General features: G+C 36.4%; 3 protein-coding genes and 1 pseudogene across 4 annotated transcripts; 3 read left to right on the top strand and 1 right to left on the bottom strand.

Annotated features, from left to right (window-relative positions):
• The first annotated feature begins 4,557 nt into the window (after window positions 1-4,557).
• LOC106350483 lies at window positions 4,558-7,105 on the top strand (annotated as a pseudogene).
• Window positions 7,106-8,032: 927 nt separating this feature from the next.
• On the top strand, window positions 8,033-8,566 carry LOC106348193 (60S ribosomal protein L6, mitochondrial-like). Its single transcript, XM_013787877.3, has one exon. It carries the CDS (start codon window positions 8,063-8,065, stop codon window positions 8,369-8,371), a length of 309 nt encoding a protein of 102 aa, XP_013643331.1. The 5' UTR covers window positions 8,033-8,062; the 3' UTR covers window positions 8,372-8,566.
• LOC106348191 (ADP-ribosylation factor-like protein 2) lies at window positions 8,507-9,756 on the bottom strand. Of its 2 annotated transcripts, none has more exons than XM_013787875.3 (5): window positions 9,638-9,756; window positions 9,455-9,565; window positions 9,203-9,365; window positions 9,018-9,098; window positions 8,507-8,852 (listed from the first exon to the last, which is right to left on the bottom strand). In XM_013787875.3, exons 1-5 carry the CDS (start codon window positions 9,700-9,702, stop codon window positions 8,715-8,717), a joined length of 558 nt encoding a protein of 185 aa, XP_013643329.1. In that variant the 5' UTR covers window positions 9,703-9,756; the 3' UTR covers window positions 8,507-8,714. The 2 variants fall into 2 exon arrangements, with proteins under 2 accessions (XP_013643329.1, XP_013643330.1); XM_013787876.3 differs by having other exon boundaries at window positions 9,634-9,750.
• A 1,590-nt stretch (window positions 9,757-11,346) lies between these two features.
• On the top strand, window positions 11,347-14,307 carry LOC106351980 (putative 2-succinyl-6-hydroxy-2,4-cyclohexadiene-1-carboxylate synthase). The gene is made up of 5 exons (XM_048735011.1): window positions 11,347-12,141; window positions 12,497-12,672; window positions 12,820-12,912; window positions 13,828-13,895; window positions 13,990-14,307. The coding sequence occupies exons 1-5, from the start codon at window positions 11,661-11,663 to the stop codon at window positions 14,114-14,116; spliced, it is 945 nt and encodes a 314-aa protein (XP_048590968.1). The 5' UTR covers window positions 11,347-11,660; the 3' UTR covers window positions 14,117-14,307.
• The last annotated feature ends 71 nt before the right edge of the window (window positions 14,308-14,378 follow it).

Genomic DNA, 14,378 nt, shown 5'->3' on the forward strand with positions numbered 1-14,378 from the left:
GGTTCCCTGGTAGGTCGGACGATGAGTCGTTTATCACCACGCGTTCAATTCGCATAGGTGTGGCCCCATGATGGTTATCTGAATCATCGTTGACATGTATATATCTGTTTTCCCCTCCATCAACTTCGTCCATCATTCTATTACCCTTCTCTTTGGACACATCCTCCGCTTCTTTTGTGCCTATATTTACGTTACCATTTCTGTTAACAAAGCCTACTTTACTTTTCAAGTTATGTAAGTGGTATATATATCCTCACCTATGTCACTGTTTTCACCAAGGTTTAGATGTATAGGATTATATGGGGTGCGTCCTTCTTCAGCTTGTCTTATATACGCGGTTGACCTGTTGATGATTGATCCATCTCCACAACATTTTCGTTCATCATTCCGGTTTGTTGTCCATTCATACTGAGCTCTGTGCTTCCAGCATTTTCGGATTCCGGTCGATTAACCGAGCGCGAAAGGCCTCCCCCATGAATATAATCTCCATTCTCTTCAAATTCCAAATCAGTCGGATCAATCTCCACTCCTGCCGACACGGGACTGAAGTATCGAGATACATCTTCTGCATTATCAGGTATTTCTTCATCCCCTGCATCATAATTAAATGAAACTTAATAATGTTTTTGTCACTTTATCTAATTTAATTTTAATAGTAACCGTATGTGGTAATATCCGGATATTTTTCAAAATAAACGTATTATAAGTAATACACGGTTTTAATATCAGACATGCAATCATAAATCTGTCTACCACTTCTTTTCTCAAACATGTCCCATATGGGTTGTATTCCTAATATCCCCCTTTGTATTAAGACCGCTACCGTATTACTACTACCAAACTTGAATGTCTATCTTTTGAGATACAATTGACGTGTTACTTTATGGGTGATTCCCCCAAAACATTCATATTTGTTTTCTTATTAGAACATGTACTACAGCGAAATTGAAAGTGTACTAGGATTAGAGACGACATTTAACAAGTTTGACATGTTCTCATTTACACGGTAATAAGCGAGACTGGAGTCCTATACCATTTGTTTCGCATAAGGGAAAACCTCTGGCCTTTTCAATCTCATACGACAACCGGTATATTAAGATCAAATTTTCGTCGCTGAATAGTTGCGTCATTAATGTATCACTACGGCGTATTATGTCTTCGCCCACGAGGCCTACAGAAAATCAATTACATTCATTGATTAGCTTTATGTATTGTCTTCCAAACATTAAAAGTTGTATAAAAGGTTGCATATTACACACTGATTACCTCGTAGTGATGCGAAATGATCCTCCTCCGTTACACTTCCATCCAAAAATCTAAAGTCACCGATATTGAAAGGAGTTCTACAGAGGAACTGGTATTTAGCCACGTTCCGAGCCCCGATTGTGTAAAAAATGTTGGACTCCGTTTGTCCATTCTTGCACACTCATCACGAAGGCAACGTTGTCAGAAGTTACTATGTTTGATGGTTGCTTAGTTGATTGAATTCCATGCAACATCCGCTGCGGCAGTTGATATGTCAAACCAATGGGGCATTCAGGTCCAATTACCAGCTCTTCGCGTATGAGAGACGTAAAGGAGTTGATATTTTCGTTGCTGCGTGCAACGATATACTTGTCCACTGCAGAAGGATCTCCCTCGAATTGCCAACACCCGGCTGCACTTTTACTCCACTCCCCAATACTAATTCGTACAAGCTGACCCATCTGTAGACAAGGTAACGACGATGATAATTAATAGAGAAATTATGAAACTTAATTAATTGTCCTATGTTATCTTAAATATTTATGATACTCCCACGCCATGCTCATTTAAAACTTTTGCAGTAAATGAGTAAAGTGTAGAACTCACCTATATTTGGTAGCTCTCTTTTACAGCCCTCACAATTGATTCCTATATTTCAACGCGAACTTCAGATTTCTGGAAAAGATGTTGTGTCTTATCTATCGCACCTTTAATCCTTATTTATAGTGCAGTTTGCGAGGGGGAACCCAACTTAAACGTATGCTACTGATTATGGAAACGTGGCTCCTCCCCCTCCTTTAATTAAACTATATTTTATTTTGGATTTTAGACACCGATTTGATGAGTACCCAAAGAATTTTAACATTTCACAATCGAATGAATAGTACACAAAACAACGACAGTCACTTGTTTCACAAAAAATATCTAGCAAACATTATTAACCTATCTCTCAACGCTGTCGTTTACGGATCTACTTATCCAATATGAATTCTGTTTATCATCCATCATTCAAATCAGTATTGAGAAATAGTAACCCTCCAATATTAATTAATGACGAATATGTGGTATACAAAACTAAAGTACCTCCGAATGTTGTAATGTTAATGAGAAAGTCTGACTCTCATTTAATCATAATCACTCCCTTTCACATTTAACCATTTGGATCTCCATGGATTGCTGCGAAGAGATTTGGAAGTACCGGGATATGGGTGACTTTTACAGCTTTGATTGTATAAAGAAATCTTACGAGGCTGCCATTTCTCTAAGTTTCATATTCTTCACTTTCTGAGTTTTATGCAATAGAAAACGTGGAGAGTGGCCTTCTCCTTTATAAATAGGATGTCATTATTATAACTACACCTGTTGATTATATTGGAAACGAAACCTATTTAACATGTGGTGTTATATACAACCCAAACACGTATGACCATCTCAAAATGTAAACTAAATAATTCAACTAAAACTATAACCGGTTGCAGGTTTTTTGGCTATTAGATAAGCTTTTCTGCCATGAGGGCAAATCAGTCATTCCACCGCCGTCGAGGTACAAGTTCGCCAATTATTAAAAATAAAGCTCACTTCTGGAATTTAGAATCTCCCTATGTATATTGAGCAAAATGAGCCTTATTTAATTTAGTAAATGTGTTTATTTAGATATGTTGAATAGTAAGCTTATAAATGTATTACTACAATGTAAAAATAAAATCATACAAGCTAAAAAAAGTTATAATTCAAAGTCTAAAAATTAAATAAATAAAATAATAGTTTTATGAAATTAGATAATAAATTAAATCAAAAAGTCTAAAATAGCATGAAATAAATCTAAATAGCATATAAATTATTGTTTAGATCCAAAACTAAGAGAAATTTATTTAGGTATACACACACTATAACCAATTAAAAGAGGGATTAAAATGGGGTTCCTAAAATGTGCTATACAAGTTGGGACATAAGACAGTTGACTTTCTCATAGAAAGGTGGGCACGCCTCTGCAAACACATACATATTTTTCGGCGTGAAGATTATAAACAATCATGCGCATCTGATATTTTCTGCCTAGGAATTCTTTAGTAATGGTTAAGAGATGATGGTAACATGGGGCCGTCTGGTGGACTTAACACTAGAGCTTTGAGAGGATTTCCGGGCAACACTCAACCAGCATCCAGAACAAAGAAAAAAACAGATTTGAGGAATTCCTAGGCAGAAAATAACTTTCTTGGAACAAATGCAACACACAAATATATAGTAACATCCGCGCGAAGCGCGGAAAAACCACTAGTTGGTTTATAAATAGTTAATTTTCAGTTTCCAGCTCCAACATGTAAAGCAAAAAAAAAAACTTTCCCCTAATGAAATTTAGCTAAACATTCCACTAATTTATTATGATTTTCGGATTTCATTCCACTAATTAATGAGATTAGATAATCATGTGAACAAAACGATTCACTATAAAATCACATCCGATATCTCTTTGAGTGCACTCGTAGCATATCAAAGATGGATCTTAGAGAAGCTATGAGGAAGCAAAACGACGTTGCCGTTAGAGATGTCAAAAGAAGGCTTGGCCCGCGGGATAGGCCCGTTTAAACCTGTGGCGGGGCGGGCTTGGGCCGAAGATCCGACATCCCGCAATGTCGCGGGCCTCGCGGGAATAGACTTGCGCGGGATGGGTTCTGTGCGGGATGGGCCGAAGAAGACCGCGGTTAACCCTAATGTCCCGCAGCTTCTTCTCTCTTCATTTGATCGGCCACCTGAAAAAAAAAAAGAGAGAGCGAGAGTGAAAGTGGAGTCGCCACCGCACGAGATGGAGCTCCGGCCATGGTTTCTTCTTCGATGATGCTTCCTGTCTACCCTTCGCCTTCTATCTCCTACTCTGAAGCTTCGTGGAAACATAACAAGAAGTTTGCGAAGGAACTCTCCATTGAAGAAGATACTTGCGAAATACCACTTTCCCTTCGATATTGAGTTGTTGCTGCCTTCCTCGATTCCTTGGATACATTTTACATCTCTTTTTTTTTTTCAGGTGGCCGATCAAATGAAGAGAGAAGAAGCTGCGGGACATTAGGGTTAACCGCGGTCTTCTTCGGCCCATCCCGCACAGAACCCATCCCGCGCAAGTCTATTCCCGCGAGGCCCGCGACATTGCGGGATGTCGGATCTTCGGCCCAAGCCCGCCCCGCCACAGGTTTAAACGGGCCTATCCCGCGGGCCAAGCCTTCTTTTGACATCTCTACTTTCCATGAACGTCTTATCTTCCGCGACCAAAGACTCTAATGTAATCTTCTCGCCGGCGTCAATCAACTCTGCGATCACCATGCACGCCGCTGGTCCCGGAGGAGAGTCAAACGCTAGTGAAATCCTCTCCTTCCTTAGATCTTCGTCAATCGAAGAGCTGAAGACCATCTTCCGCGATATATCCTCCGTCGTCTTTGCCGATCAGAGTGCAAGTGGCGGCCCAAAGATCACGGCTGCGAATGGCTTATGGATTGAAAAATCACTTCCGGTTGATCCCAAATTCAAGGATATTCTTCGAAAACTTCTTCAACGCCGTGTATGCTCCAGTTGATTTCCGATCAAAGGTAAAGTTTCATCTTTTATTCAGAAAATTAGGGTTTCGTCCCCCTAGAAAAATATAATAAAATAATTTGTTTACCAAAAAATAAAACAAACTAAATTAGGGTTTCTGAGAAATATTGTCTTCTTGTAAATCAACTCAGCTCAACTTCATCATCGTGATCCCTTGATTTCACAACAAGAAGACATTAACTAGTAGTTCTATTGTTTTCTGAATTAGTTGAAGAACAGAATAGTTTGTGTAGTAATTAGTTTCATCTTTTGTTCAGAACATTTTTAGGGTTTCATGAGAAATATTTTTTTTCCATGAGAAATATTGTCTCTTACAAATTAACTAAGTTCAATTTCATTACAAAAAAATATTAACTAGTTATACACTTGTTATCTGAATTAGTTGAAGAACAGTATAGTTCGTGTTTCATATTGCTTTAAACCTTTTATCCAATAATAAGTATGAAGAATCTCATCAAAGTTATTTTTTTGTTTTGGAAGGCTGAAGAAGTTCGTGAGGAGGTGAACTCATGGGTCGAAAATCACACCAATAATCTCATAAAAGACCTTCTTCCTGCTGGTTCAGTGGCAAGCGACACCGACAAGATTTACGCAAACGCATTGTATTTTAAAGGAGCTTGGAAAAGACCATTTGAAAAGTATAATACAAGAGACAGAGACTTTCACCTTGTCAATGGCACATCAGTCTCTGTGCCATTCATGACCAGCTCTGATGACCAATACGTAAGAGCTTACGATGGCTTCAAGGTCCTCAGGCTCCCTTACAGACGAGGCAGTAATGATAGTACTAGTCCCATTCGCAAATTCTCAATGTATTTCTATCTCCCCGACAAGAAAGATGGGTTGTATGAACTCCTGGAGAAGATGGGATCTACACCTGAGTTCGTGAATAATCACATTCCAGGATTCAGAGATGAACTCGGGGCGTTCAGGATTCCAAAGTTTAGAATCTCGTTCGGGTTTTCTGTTTCAACTGTTTTGGATCAGTTGGGAATGCGTTCGATTTCACTGTACCATAAAGCTTGCGTGGAGATCGATGAGGAAGGTGCTGAAGCTGCGGCTGCAACTGCTGATGATGATATGGGGTTTTCTCTTTATATGGAGCCTCCTAAGAGGATTGATTTTGTGGCTGACCATCCATTTCTTTTCTTGATTCGAGAAGACAAAACTGGAACCGTTTTGTTCTTTGGTCAGATCTTTGATCCTTCACAAACTTGTCCAGGATCTCGTTTGGAACCCTGTTCGAACTATTGGTCGGAATCAGATGAGGATTATTATTAACTGGGTTCTATAGTTTGGTGAAATGATGGAGAAGTCAGAATTAGGTTGGTTAATGTCTTGTCTTTAGTTCATTTTCTATATTTTTCAGTTTCACCATGTTTGGTTTTAGTTTACATTGTTTAGTAAACTGTAAACCTTAATTGATCTGAAGCTATTTTCTTAATACATTCGTTTGGTTTGATTTCATCGAAGTTTTGGCCCTTTAAAGAAGTATATTTTATATTTCTAGTTGCTGTTTTTCATTGACAACAACAATGATGAATTTGCCTATTGACACGAAGTTCTTGTCGAAATAATGGCGTCTTATTTGGAAGTGTGTGTCCAAACTCAATTATGATTCCTGCCTTCCTGGTCATATGATGTTTACAAATGTTCCATCTCAAGCTTGGTCCATTGTGTAAACTGGCCGCCGACTACATCGATTTATTGGCTCACGGCTCTTTTTTGGAAATAGGAAAAGCAAATAGGAAATGAACGTAGAAGAATAAAGTAGCAGGAATGAAAAAAAATGTTTGTTTCTTCTCAAATTTATCAAGGAATGATTATATTCTTTATTCATCTATAAAAAAAAATGATAAGAAAAAGTTATTCCTTATGAATGGTGATATTTTTTTAGGAATGATAAGGAATTAAATGTTCTTCTTCGTCCCTAGTTATTCAAAGCCATATGTTAGAGAGGTGAGAATCGACTCGGTTTATGCAACATCCAACCGACTCTGGAACCTCAAAACATTGATATTCCAACGACTAAGTCTCATGAATGTTGATTCTTCTCAAGTTTGTTTGTGGTACCTTAAAACTTTCGTCTGTCAGGTTTTCACACGAATCTGTTCAAAATATTTTAAGCAGTTTTCCAGTTTTTGCATAATTGTTTGTGAGAATATCACCATGTCAATGTGATGGTGTTCACTATGAATGTGCCTAGTTTGAGACTTTGATAGTTTGGCGTGTTCGTTTTTCGATCAAGAATGACCATTTTGATGGAGATAAAAATTGATGTTTGTTTAGTGTTAAAATTAATCCATCTTAAAAAGGAGATTTATATATCTAGATGAGTCTAATGGGTTCATTAGAATAAAGATGAACATGAAAATTTCATCTTTATCCAAACAAAATATTTAGATTCAAATTAAGACAAACAAATGATTATGATATATATTGTTTTTAACTACAATACCATATTTTTCCGTTTGGACCACAAAATTATATTTTCATGTCAATACTGTAAAATTATAGTTTATCCGCAAAATCTGCAAAATACATTTTTCTATCAAAACTATGAAATTACATTTTTCTACTAAAACTACAAAATCATATTTTTGGTCAAAAAGAAAACTCCATTTTTCACCAATGGGTTTGTAAACACTCCAGGTAGAATAAACAGCGTGTCGTTTTAAACGTCTAAAAACGTCAACCATTTCTAGTCTGCATTTCAAAGTAACGAAATCAAAAGCAGAAAAGGTTTTAAGGCCGGAGGAGTCGGGCAGTAATCTGGATCCGCCGGCGAAGAAGTAGCACCGACCCATTGGTCCTCTTTTCTTTTCGCCGGAAAGCGAGAAAGGTATCTGTTTCTCTTCTATATGGATATCTCACTATCTTCTTCTTCTTCTTGGCTATTCCATTGAATTACGTACAAATGATTTCGAGATCTTTTGTGCTTAGAACTCACAGTGTTCATGGACATTATGGAGAACATACTGTGCTCATGTAAATTGGGTTCCTTTTCAATTTCAACTGTTCTCGTAGTATTGCACGGAAAGTGTTCGACGTATTTCCTGTTTAGCTCATCGCTTGTTTCCAGGATGGTTCCTTTGTCTGATTGAGTAATATAGGGACGAAGTTTGCTGACTTAGTGTGAAACCCTTTTGGTATTTTAACTTGACGTTTCTGACAAGTTGAGAGATTTTCTCGTTGTAGACAGGTGAAGCATTCTGTGTGGTAAGAAGGGAAGATGGAAGCCAAGTTCTTTCGGTTCTTGAAGATTGTTGGAGTTGGATACAAAGCCAGAGCTGAGGAAGCAGGGCGTTTCTTGTACCTCAAGTTAGGTTACAGTCACGAGGTCGAACTGGCAGTTCCTCCGGCGGTCCGGGTCTTCTGTTTCAAGAACAATGTCGTTTGCTGCACCGGGATTGATAAGGATAGGGTGCATCAGTTTGCTGCGACTGTCAGGAGTTGCAAACCTCCTGAGGTTTATAAGGGCAAAGGCATAATGTACATTGACGAAGTCGTCAAGAAGAAGGTTGGAAAGAAGTCCAAATGATCTCTTCTTTTCTTTGTTTATCTGTGGCGAACCTTGATTGTTTGGTGGTAGCTTTGGGATTTGCTTATCAATAAGTTTGACTTGGATGTATGAAACATCATTATGTGGTTTTATGTTAATTTTCAATCAAACAAGAGTAGAAGATTTTTGTCTTCAAACACGTATATAATGCTTGTTGAATCATTGTTACAATAAGGGCTGAAAGAAAAGCTAAAGTGCAGGTGTGAAGTCACTTGAGCAGAATAAAGATAATGGTAATAACAGGCACCATATACAATGTGATGTGTCTGCAAACAATCAGCATAACATGCCATTGCAATGCGGTAGTTGAGGAATATAAAGATTAGTCAAGCATGTAAATTCTGGAGGCAATGTCTTGAACCAACCAATCGAACCCTTCCAACAAACCTTCACCGGTGTATGCACTGCAGCCCACGATTTTCCAATGCCTGCTTTTATCCATGGACTCTAAGTTTAGCACCTGCACAAGCAAGAATAAAGTAACCCTTTTAAGACAAAGAGACAAAGATTCAATCATTCAAGCCGATACAACAAACACATCTTACCAAACCTCACTGAAACATAGAAAGAAACCCTATCAAGACAGAGATACAACCCAATGGTCATGGAGTTTAAAATCCCTTACTTTGCCAATCTCTTCAGGTGTAAGAGCACCTTGAATATCCTGCTTGTTTGCTAGTATCAGCAAAGATGACCCAGCAAGCCTCTGCCATACAAAAAACAAGTTCAGTACCCAAAACTCACTCCACTCATCACAAACAGCAACCAACCAAGCATCAGACTGCATAGTTTTTGACAGTTTGAGAATACCTCTTCCTTCAAGAGATTGTCAAGCTCCATCTTGCAATCATCTAGCCTCCTGAGGTCAGAGCTATCCACCACCCAAACCAACCCATCAGTCTGCTCAAAGTAGTTCCTCCAGTAAGATCTTATAGTCTTTTGCCCACCCACATCCCATATATTCAGCGTATACCTACACACACAGTTACATGTTTGATGATATATTACTACTCAACCAAGAACATGAAAAAACTAGAAAGCTGTTGTGAAAAAGGAGCAGACTTTTGGTAGATAATGGTTTTGATGTTGAATCCAAGAGTCGGACTGATCACGCTTGTGTCTTCTCCGTTCATCTTCAGAACAATCGTCGTCTTCCCTGAGTTATCAAGTCCACTACACACACCACAAATCATCAAATTTGAGATACATTTAGATGGGAGGAGATTGTGAATCTGACATACATACACCATTAGTATACGCATCTCCTTCTCTTTCTTCTTGATCTTCCGAATGATGCTTAACAGTCCCATTCTTCGATTCACAGAAACAGCTTCTAACCAATCTCGCGGTGGCTCTCGTCGACGACGACGGAAATGGCCTTTAATTTGCAACCAATATGGGCCTTCGATAGTCTATAGGCCCATTAATTCTACAACAACATCTATTGGGTTAGTGGGCTACTAACTACGTCCATTACCTCCTTGTCTTGACAGGTCAGGGGTTCGATTTCCCTCAGAAGGTTAAACTGATATACTATAAGTATATGCACTTTGAGGAGTTATAAGTGGACGGTAAGTTATCTAGAAAGTCAATCGGTCAAAATCATATAGTGCAGTCCACACTAGATGATGCATCAACAGGCAAGCTCGCGCCACCGGTACTAACTAGGGCTTAAGCCAATTCAGGCTTTTATTTATAGCCACTGACTTGATGCAATGACAAGCAGTCGCGTTTTAAGGTTGTGCGGACAGTGCTTTTGTACCGAGTCTCACAATTTTAATTATTTCTTTCTTTAAAATTTTAGGATACAAATGTTTTAAAAATTAAAAAAAAATGTTTAAAAATTGCAAAATAGTTCAAAATTTCATAAAATTAATATATACAACATATTTTTTCATTTTGTATAATATGGCACAAGATCCAAACAGTTTTAGAACCGGGCCTAATGACAAGCCGTCTTTTTATCAGCAGATGTATAGTAGTCGCCTTCTCTAAGCTTCTAATTCAGGAGGACGTTGATCCGCTTCTACTAGTCAAGTAGCTAACATATGTTTTTTTCAAAAAAAAAAAAAGTAGCTAACATATGGCAGGCTGCAAATCTTGTATAACAACACTGCACGATATTGCAGACTCGGAGGGGTGCAGAATATTCAGAGGATGGAGATTATCATCAGACTTTTCAATACACTCATTGTAGATGATAGTGAGAGAAATAATAATATGATAATTAAGCAAAAGTGGGCTATAACGTGAATTTGGAAATTGTATTATTTAAAATTGGAGAATTATAGATGTTGGTGTAGATTGTGCTGTTGTGAAAGTAACTGCTAATATAAATGTAAAATTCAATATTTTGGCATGACTTTTGTTTTTAATATATATTATATTCGGTAAGTTAGTTAGGTTATGCACATGTCTTGGCCATTTTGGATTTGTGCATATTATATTTATAATCATTATGGTACAATTTGTGAATAAAACACTCAAAGATGTCGTGATTACTTAATTATTGGAGATTTGGAAGTTATGGGTCATGTAGTCCAGAGAAGGGTTCATTAATCACAATATAATTAAGCTATTTAATTCATATTAATTTTTGTCTAATCGCGTAGCTCAGTACGTCAATTGACAATATAGAAACCGTGGGTGGTACGGACCACGTTGGGTTTCTTTGCAGCATTGTAAAATTGACCTGCATAGTCCATATAACACGTGGAACACAAATGAATAAAGAAAGAAAATGTATATCTCCAACTTTTGCAAGATTCGGAGTTTTCATGCAAGACAAGTAAGAACTATATTTCCACAATAATCATATTAATTGCTGAAGAGAAACATTACTCTAATATACGAGGCACTCATAATACTTTTGTCGGTAACATTACACGAAATGGTGGAATCGTACGAACCAATTATGCGTACCAAAATGACAATCCTGCACTATATAGGCTACAACCCTACTATAAAAGAAATAAACTTTACCCCAAATTCAAAGAAAAACGGTTTTCCCTTTTATTTCACTAAAGTTGAATAGTTACTACATTTTGCAAAGTTACTAGCTATTTCGCAAAATATCAATCAAAACAAGTCTGACAATATAAAATTAACAATGCAAAATACGAAATGATTGGATTGGTATAAATAAGATCACATAACACCAAATACATTATAAATAATCACAACTCAAACTATAAAATCTCACCTTTTCTTTTACTTATTTCATTATCAAACATAAGAAGAACAAACAAACAAATAAAAAGGAAACACAATGGTGAACTTGGTAGAATCACCAAAACCAATGCTGTACGGCCTCATGAGATTAGCCGGCGTTATTCCATACACCGTAGAAATCGAACCAGGGACAAAGATAAACTTCTGGATCCCCAAAGAAACCCTTAAAAAAACCAAAAAATCCAACAAAAACTCTGACGTGAAACCCAAGAAACCTTCTAAACCAGCCATTTTGTTCATCCACGGCTTTGCAGCCGAAGGGATTGTGACGTGGCAATTCCAGGTCGGATCACTAGCCAAAAAATACTCAATCTATATACCGGACCTTCTCTTCTTCGGTGGATCCTATTCAGATAAACCGGACAGGTCACCCGCCTTTCAAGCCCACTGTTTGGTCAAATCTCTTCGTATCCTCGGAGTGGATGAGTTTGTCCTTGTAGGGTTTAGTTACGGTGGAATGGTGGCTTTCAAGATCGTGGAAGAGTACCCTGAGATGGTTAGAGCCATGGTGGTGTCAGGTATTTACCATATTGTGGATAAATAATGTATAGGGTGGTCAAAGCGTAATTAACCCACGACACTTGACCCGACATGTAATGGGTTAAAGGTTTTGTAAGTTAATTTAGTGGCCTGTCCTGGACTTCTGATATTATATCTCTATCATGCTACATGCAAAGCGATTTATGTTTCCAGCTAATTTGCGCCCGTTGTTAACACCTTTATTTTTGTATATCAATCTCTGGTCATCTTATTACAAGCTGTTTGAAAAACCTATTATCTTATATTATTATATTTACATAGTAAGATCATTCTTAAACTATATATTAATATATATATATATATATATACAATAATTATTTATGTCTATATCAGGTTCCGTACTCGCGATGACTGATACGATCAGTGAGTCGAATTTGAACCGTATAGGGTTTAAGTCATCAGCGGATCTTCTGTTACCAACTTCGGTTAAGGGACTCAAGACTCTTTTTGCCCTTTCTGTTCATAGACCCATGTGGTTCCCGAACCGTCTCTTCAAGGATTACCTCGAGGTACGAACTTTTTTTTTTTGATGAAATTTTAAATTTGAGGTACGAACTTACACAATTTTGAAGATTTTACATATGGGTTTATTCTTTTCTTTTGCAAGAAAAAAAATCATTCTCATTTGGTTAATAATATATATTGTAAATGTTAAGGTGATGGATACCAATAGGAAAGAAAAAGCAGAATTGTTAGAAGGTTTGGTCACCAGCAGGAACGAAGATGTGACCATCCCTCGTTTACAACAGGTTTTTATATAATACTCCATTCAAGAATAATTACATAATTATGAAATTATTCTTTCTTTTTTTTTTATCAAAAAAGAATAATTCCATAATTATTCACACAATATACATAATTGTTTCATTTATCTAACCTAGAATTTCATACAAGAAGATTTCGACAAAAATATCAATTATTCTCTACGTAAAAGTACTCTAAAATACCACAAAATTTATCTAACTCCAAAGCAAAAGAAATTCAAAGTTAAGATTTAGGAAGATTTCTACGAGTTTGGAAATGGATTCTAATCATTTATAGTGTTCCTATTTAGATTTTTTTTCAGTAAATCTTAAGATTGTTGGACCTCATTTGGAATTTAAAAAAATATAGTGGTCTATTTGAGAAAATATATTATCCTTGAGAGTTGTAATTTATAGTCTTAGTGGGGATTATTGGATTAGGAATTTCATTAAATTTTTAGGTTTTTGTTAAATCCTCCTTTATTGAATACATTATTTATAAAAACTTTTATAAATTCAGGGTTATTGGATATAGCATTTATAGAAATCCTATCAATTTTATTTAGTCTGCAACAAATTGATTATTAGAGGTAAACCCCAACAGATGAAAGCACAATTTGAAAAAAACAACCAGAATAAGATATAGAATAAATTAGATAGAATTGTTCTCGCAACATCTAAAAATCATTATACAAAGAATGAAATTGCTTCTAGTTAGAACTCGACTCAGGACTTGTCTAGAAATTTAATAGTTTGCATAAAATGAAATATATTTTCAGGATTATTCAGAAAACGAAAAATATTCTATTTCGATTTATTTTATAAAAATATGTAATTTATATTACTTAAATCCAAAACATTAAGTATTTACCACTTAACTGAGCGATTTTATTATTATATTTTTAAAAATTGGTAATGCAGAAAATTCATCTCTTGTGGGGCGAAAGTGATAAACTTTTTAATCTTGAAATGGCCAAGAACATGAAGGAGTAAGTTGCAATCCAAAGTTACTTTTTATTGAAATTATTACTGAATATTAATAATAATATATATTTATATTCTCATTTCAATTCTGTTTCACAGGCAACTAGGCGAAAATGCAACAATGGACAGTATAAAAAAAGCAGGTCACTTGGCACATTTGGAGAGACCTTGTGTATATAATAAACGTCTCAAAAAGTTTCTTACTGCAGTTTACTCCGGAAACTAAAATGGATGTAATTGAATGACGCATTATCCTCCTCGACATCAAATTTGTGCTATTTTCTTTGTTTTATTTATTCTTCCTATTTCAAAAATAATGTAATCATATTGAAATGGTATACGTAATCATATTGTTTCTATGATGTCAAAAAAAAAAAAATCATATTGTTTCTATCATTTTGCATTTTATCACTATGCAGACGTTTTTTCTGTGAGTTAAGAGAAGGAGATAGACTTTTTTTCTCAATTTGGCCTAAATTCAGTGACAG

The sequence above is a fragment of the Brassica napus genome, chromosome A6 (assembly GCF_020379485.1).
Source record: "Brassica napus cultivar Da-Ae chromosome A6, Da-Ae, whole genome shotgun sequence".
In the NCBI taxonomy this organism is placed as follows: Eukaryota; Viridiplantae; Streptophyta; class Magnoliopsida; order Brassicales; family Brassicaceae; genus Brassica; species Brassica napus.

Bases quoted from the DNA above. Each gene is read 5' to 3' on its own strand.
- LOC106348193 (XM_013787877.3), top strand. From the start codon at position 8,063: ATGGAAGCCAAGTTCTTTCGGTTCTTGAAGATTGTTGGAGTTGGATAC.
- LOC106348191 (XM_013787875.3), bottom strand. From the start codon at position 9,702: ATGGGACTGTTAAGCATCATTCGGAAGATCAAGAAGAAAGAGAAGGAG. The intron at 9,366-9,454 runs GTCTGCTCCTTT...CTGTGTGTGTAG, and splicing joins AAAACCATTATCTACCAAAA to GTATACGCTGAATATATGGG. The intron at 9,099-9,202 runs GTATTCTCAAAC...TTTGTATGGCAG, and splicing joins ACAATCTCTTGAAGGAAGAG to AGGCTTGCTGGGTCATCTTT.
- LOC106351980 (XM_048735011.1), top strand. From the start codon at position 11,661: ATGGTGAACTTGGTAGAATCACCAAAACCAATGCTGTACGGCCTCATG. The intron at 12,673-12,819 runs GTACGAACTTTT...GTAAATGTTAAG, and splicing joins TCTTCAAGGATTACCTCGAG to GTGATGGATACCAATAGGAA. The intron at 12,913-13,827 runs GTTTTTATATAA...TTGGTAATGCAG, and splicing joins CCATCCCTCGTTTACAACAG to AAAATTCATCTCTTGTGGGG.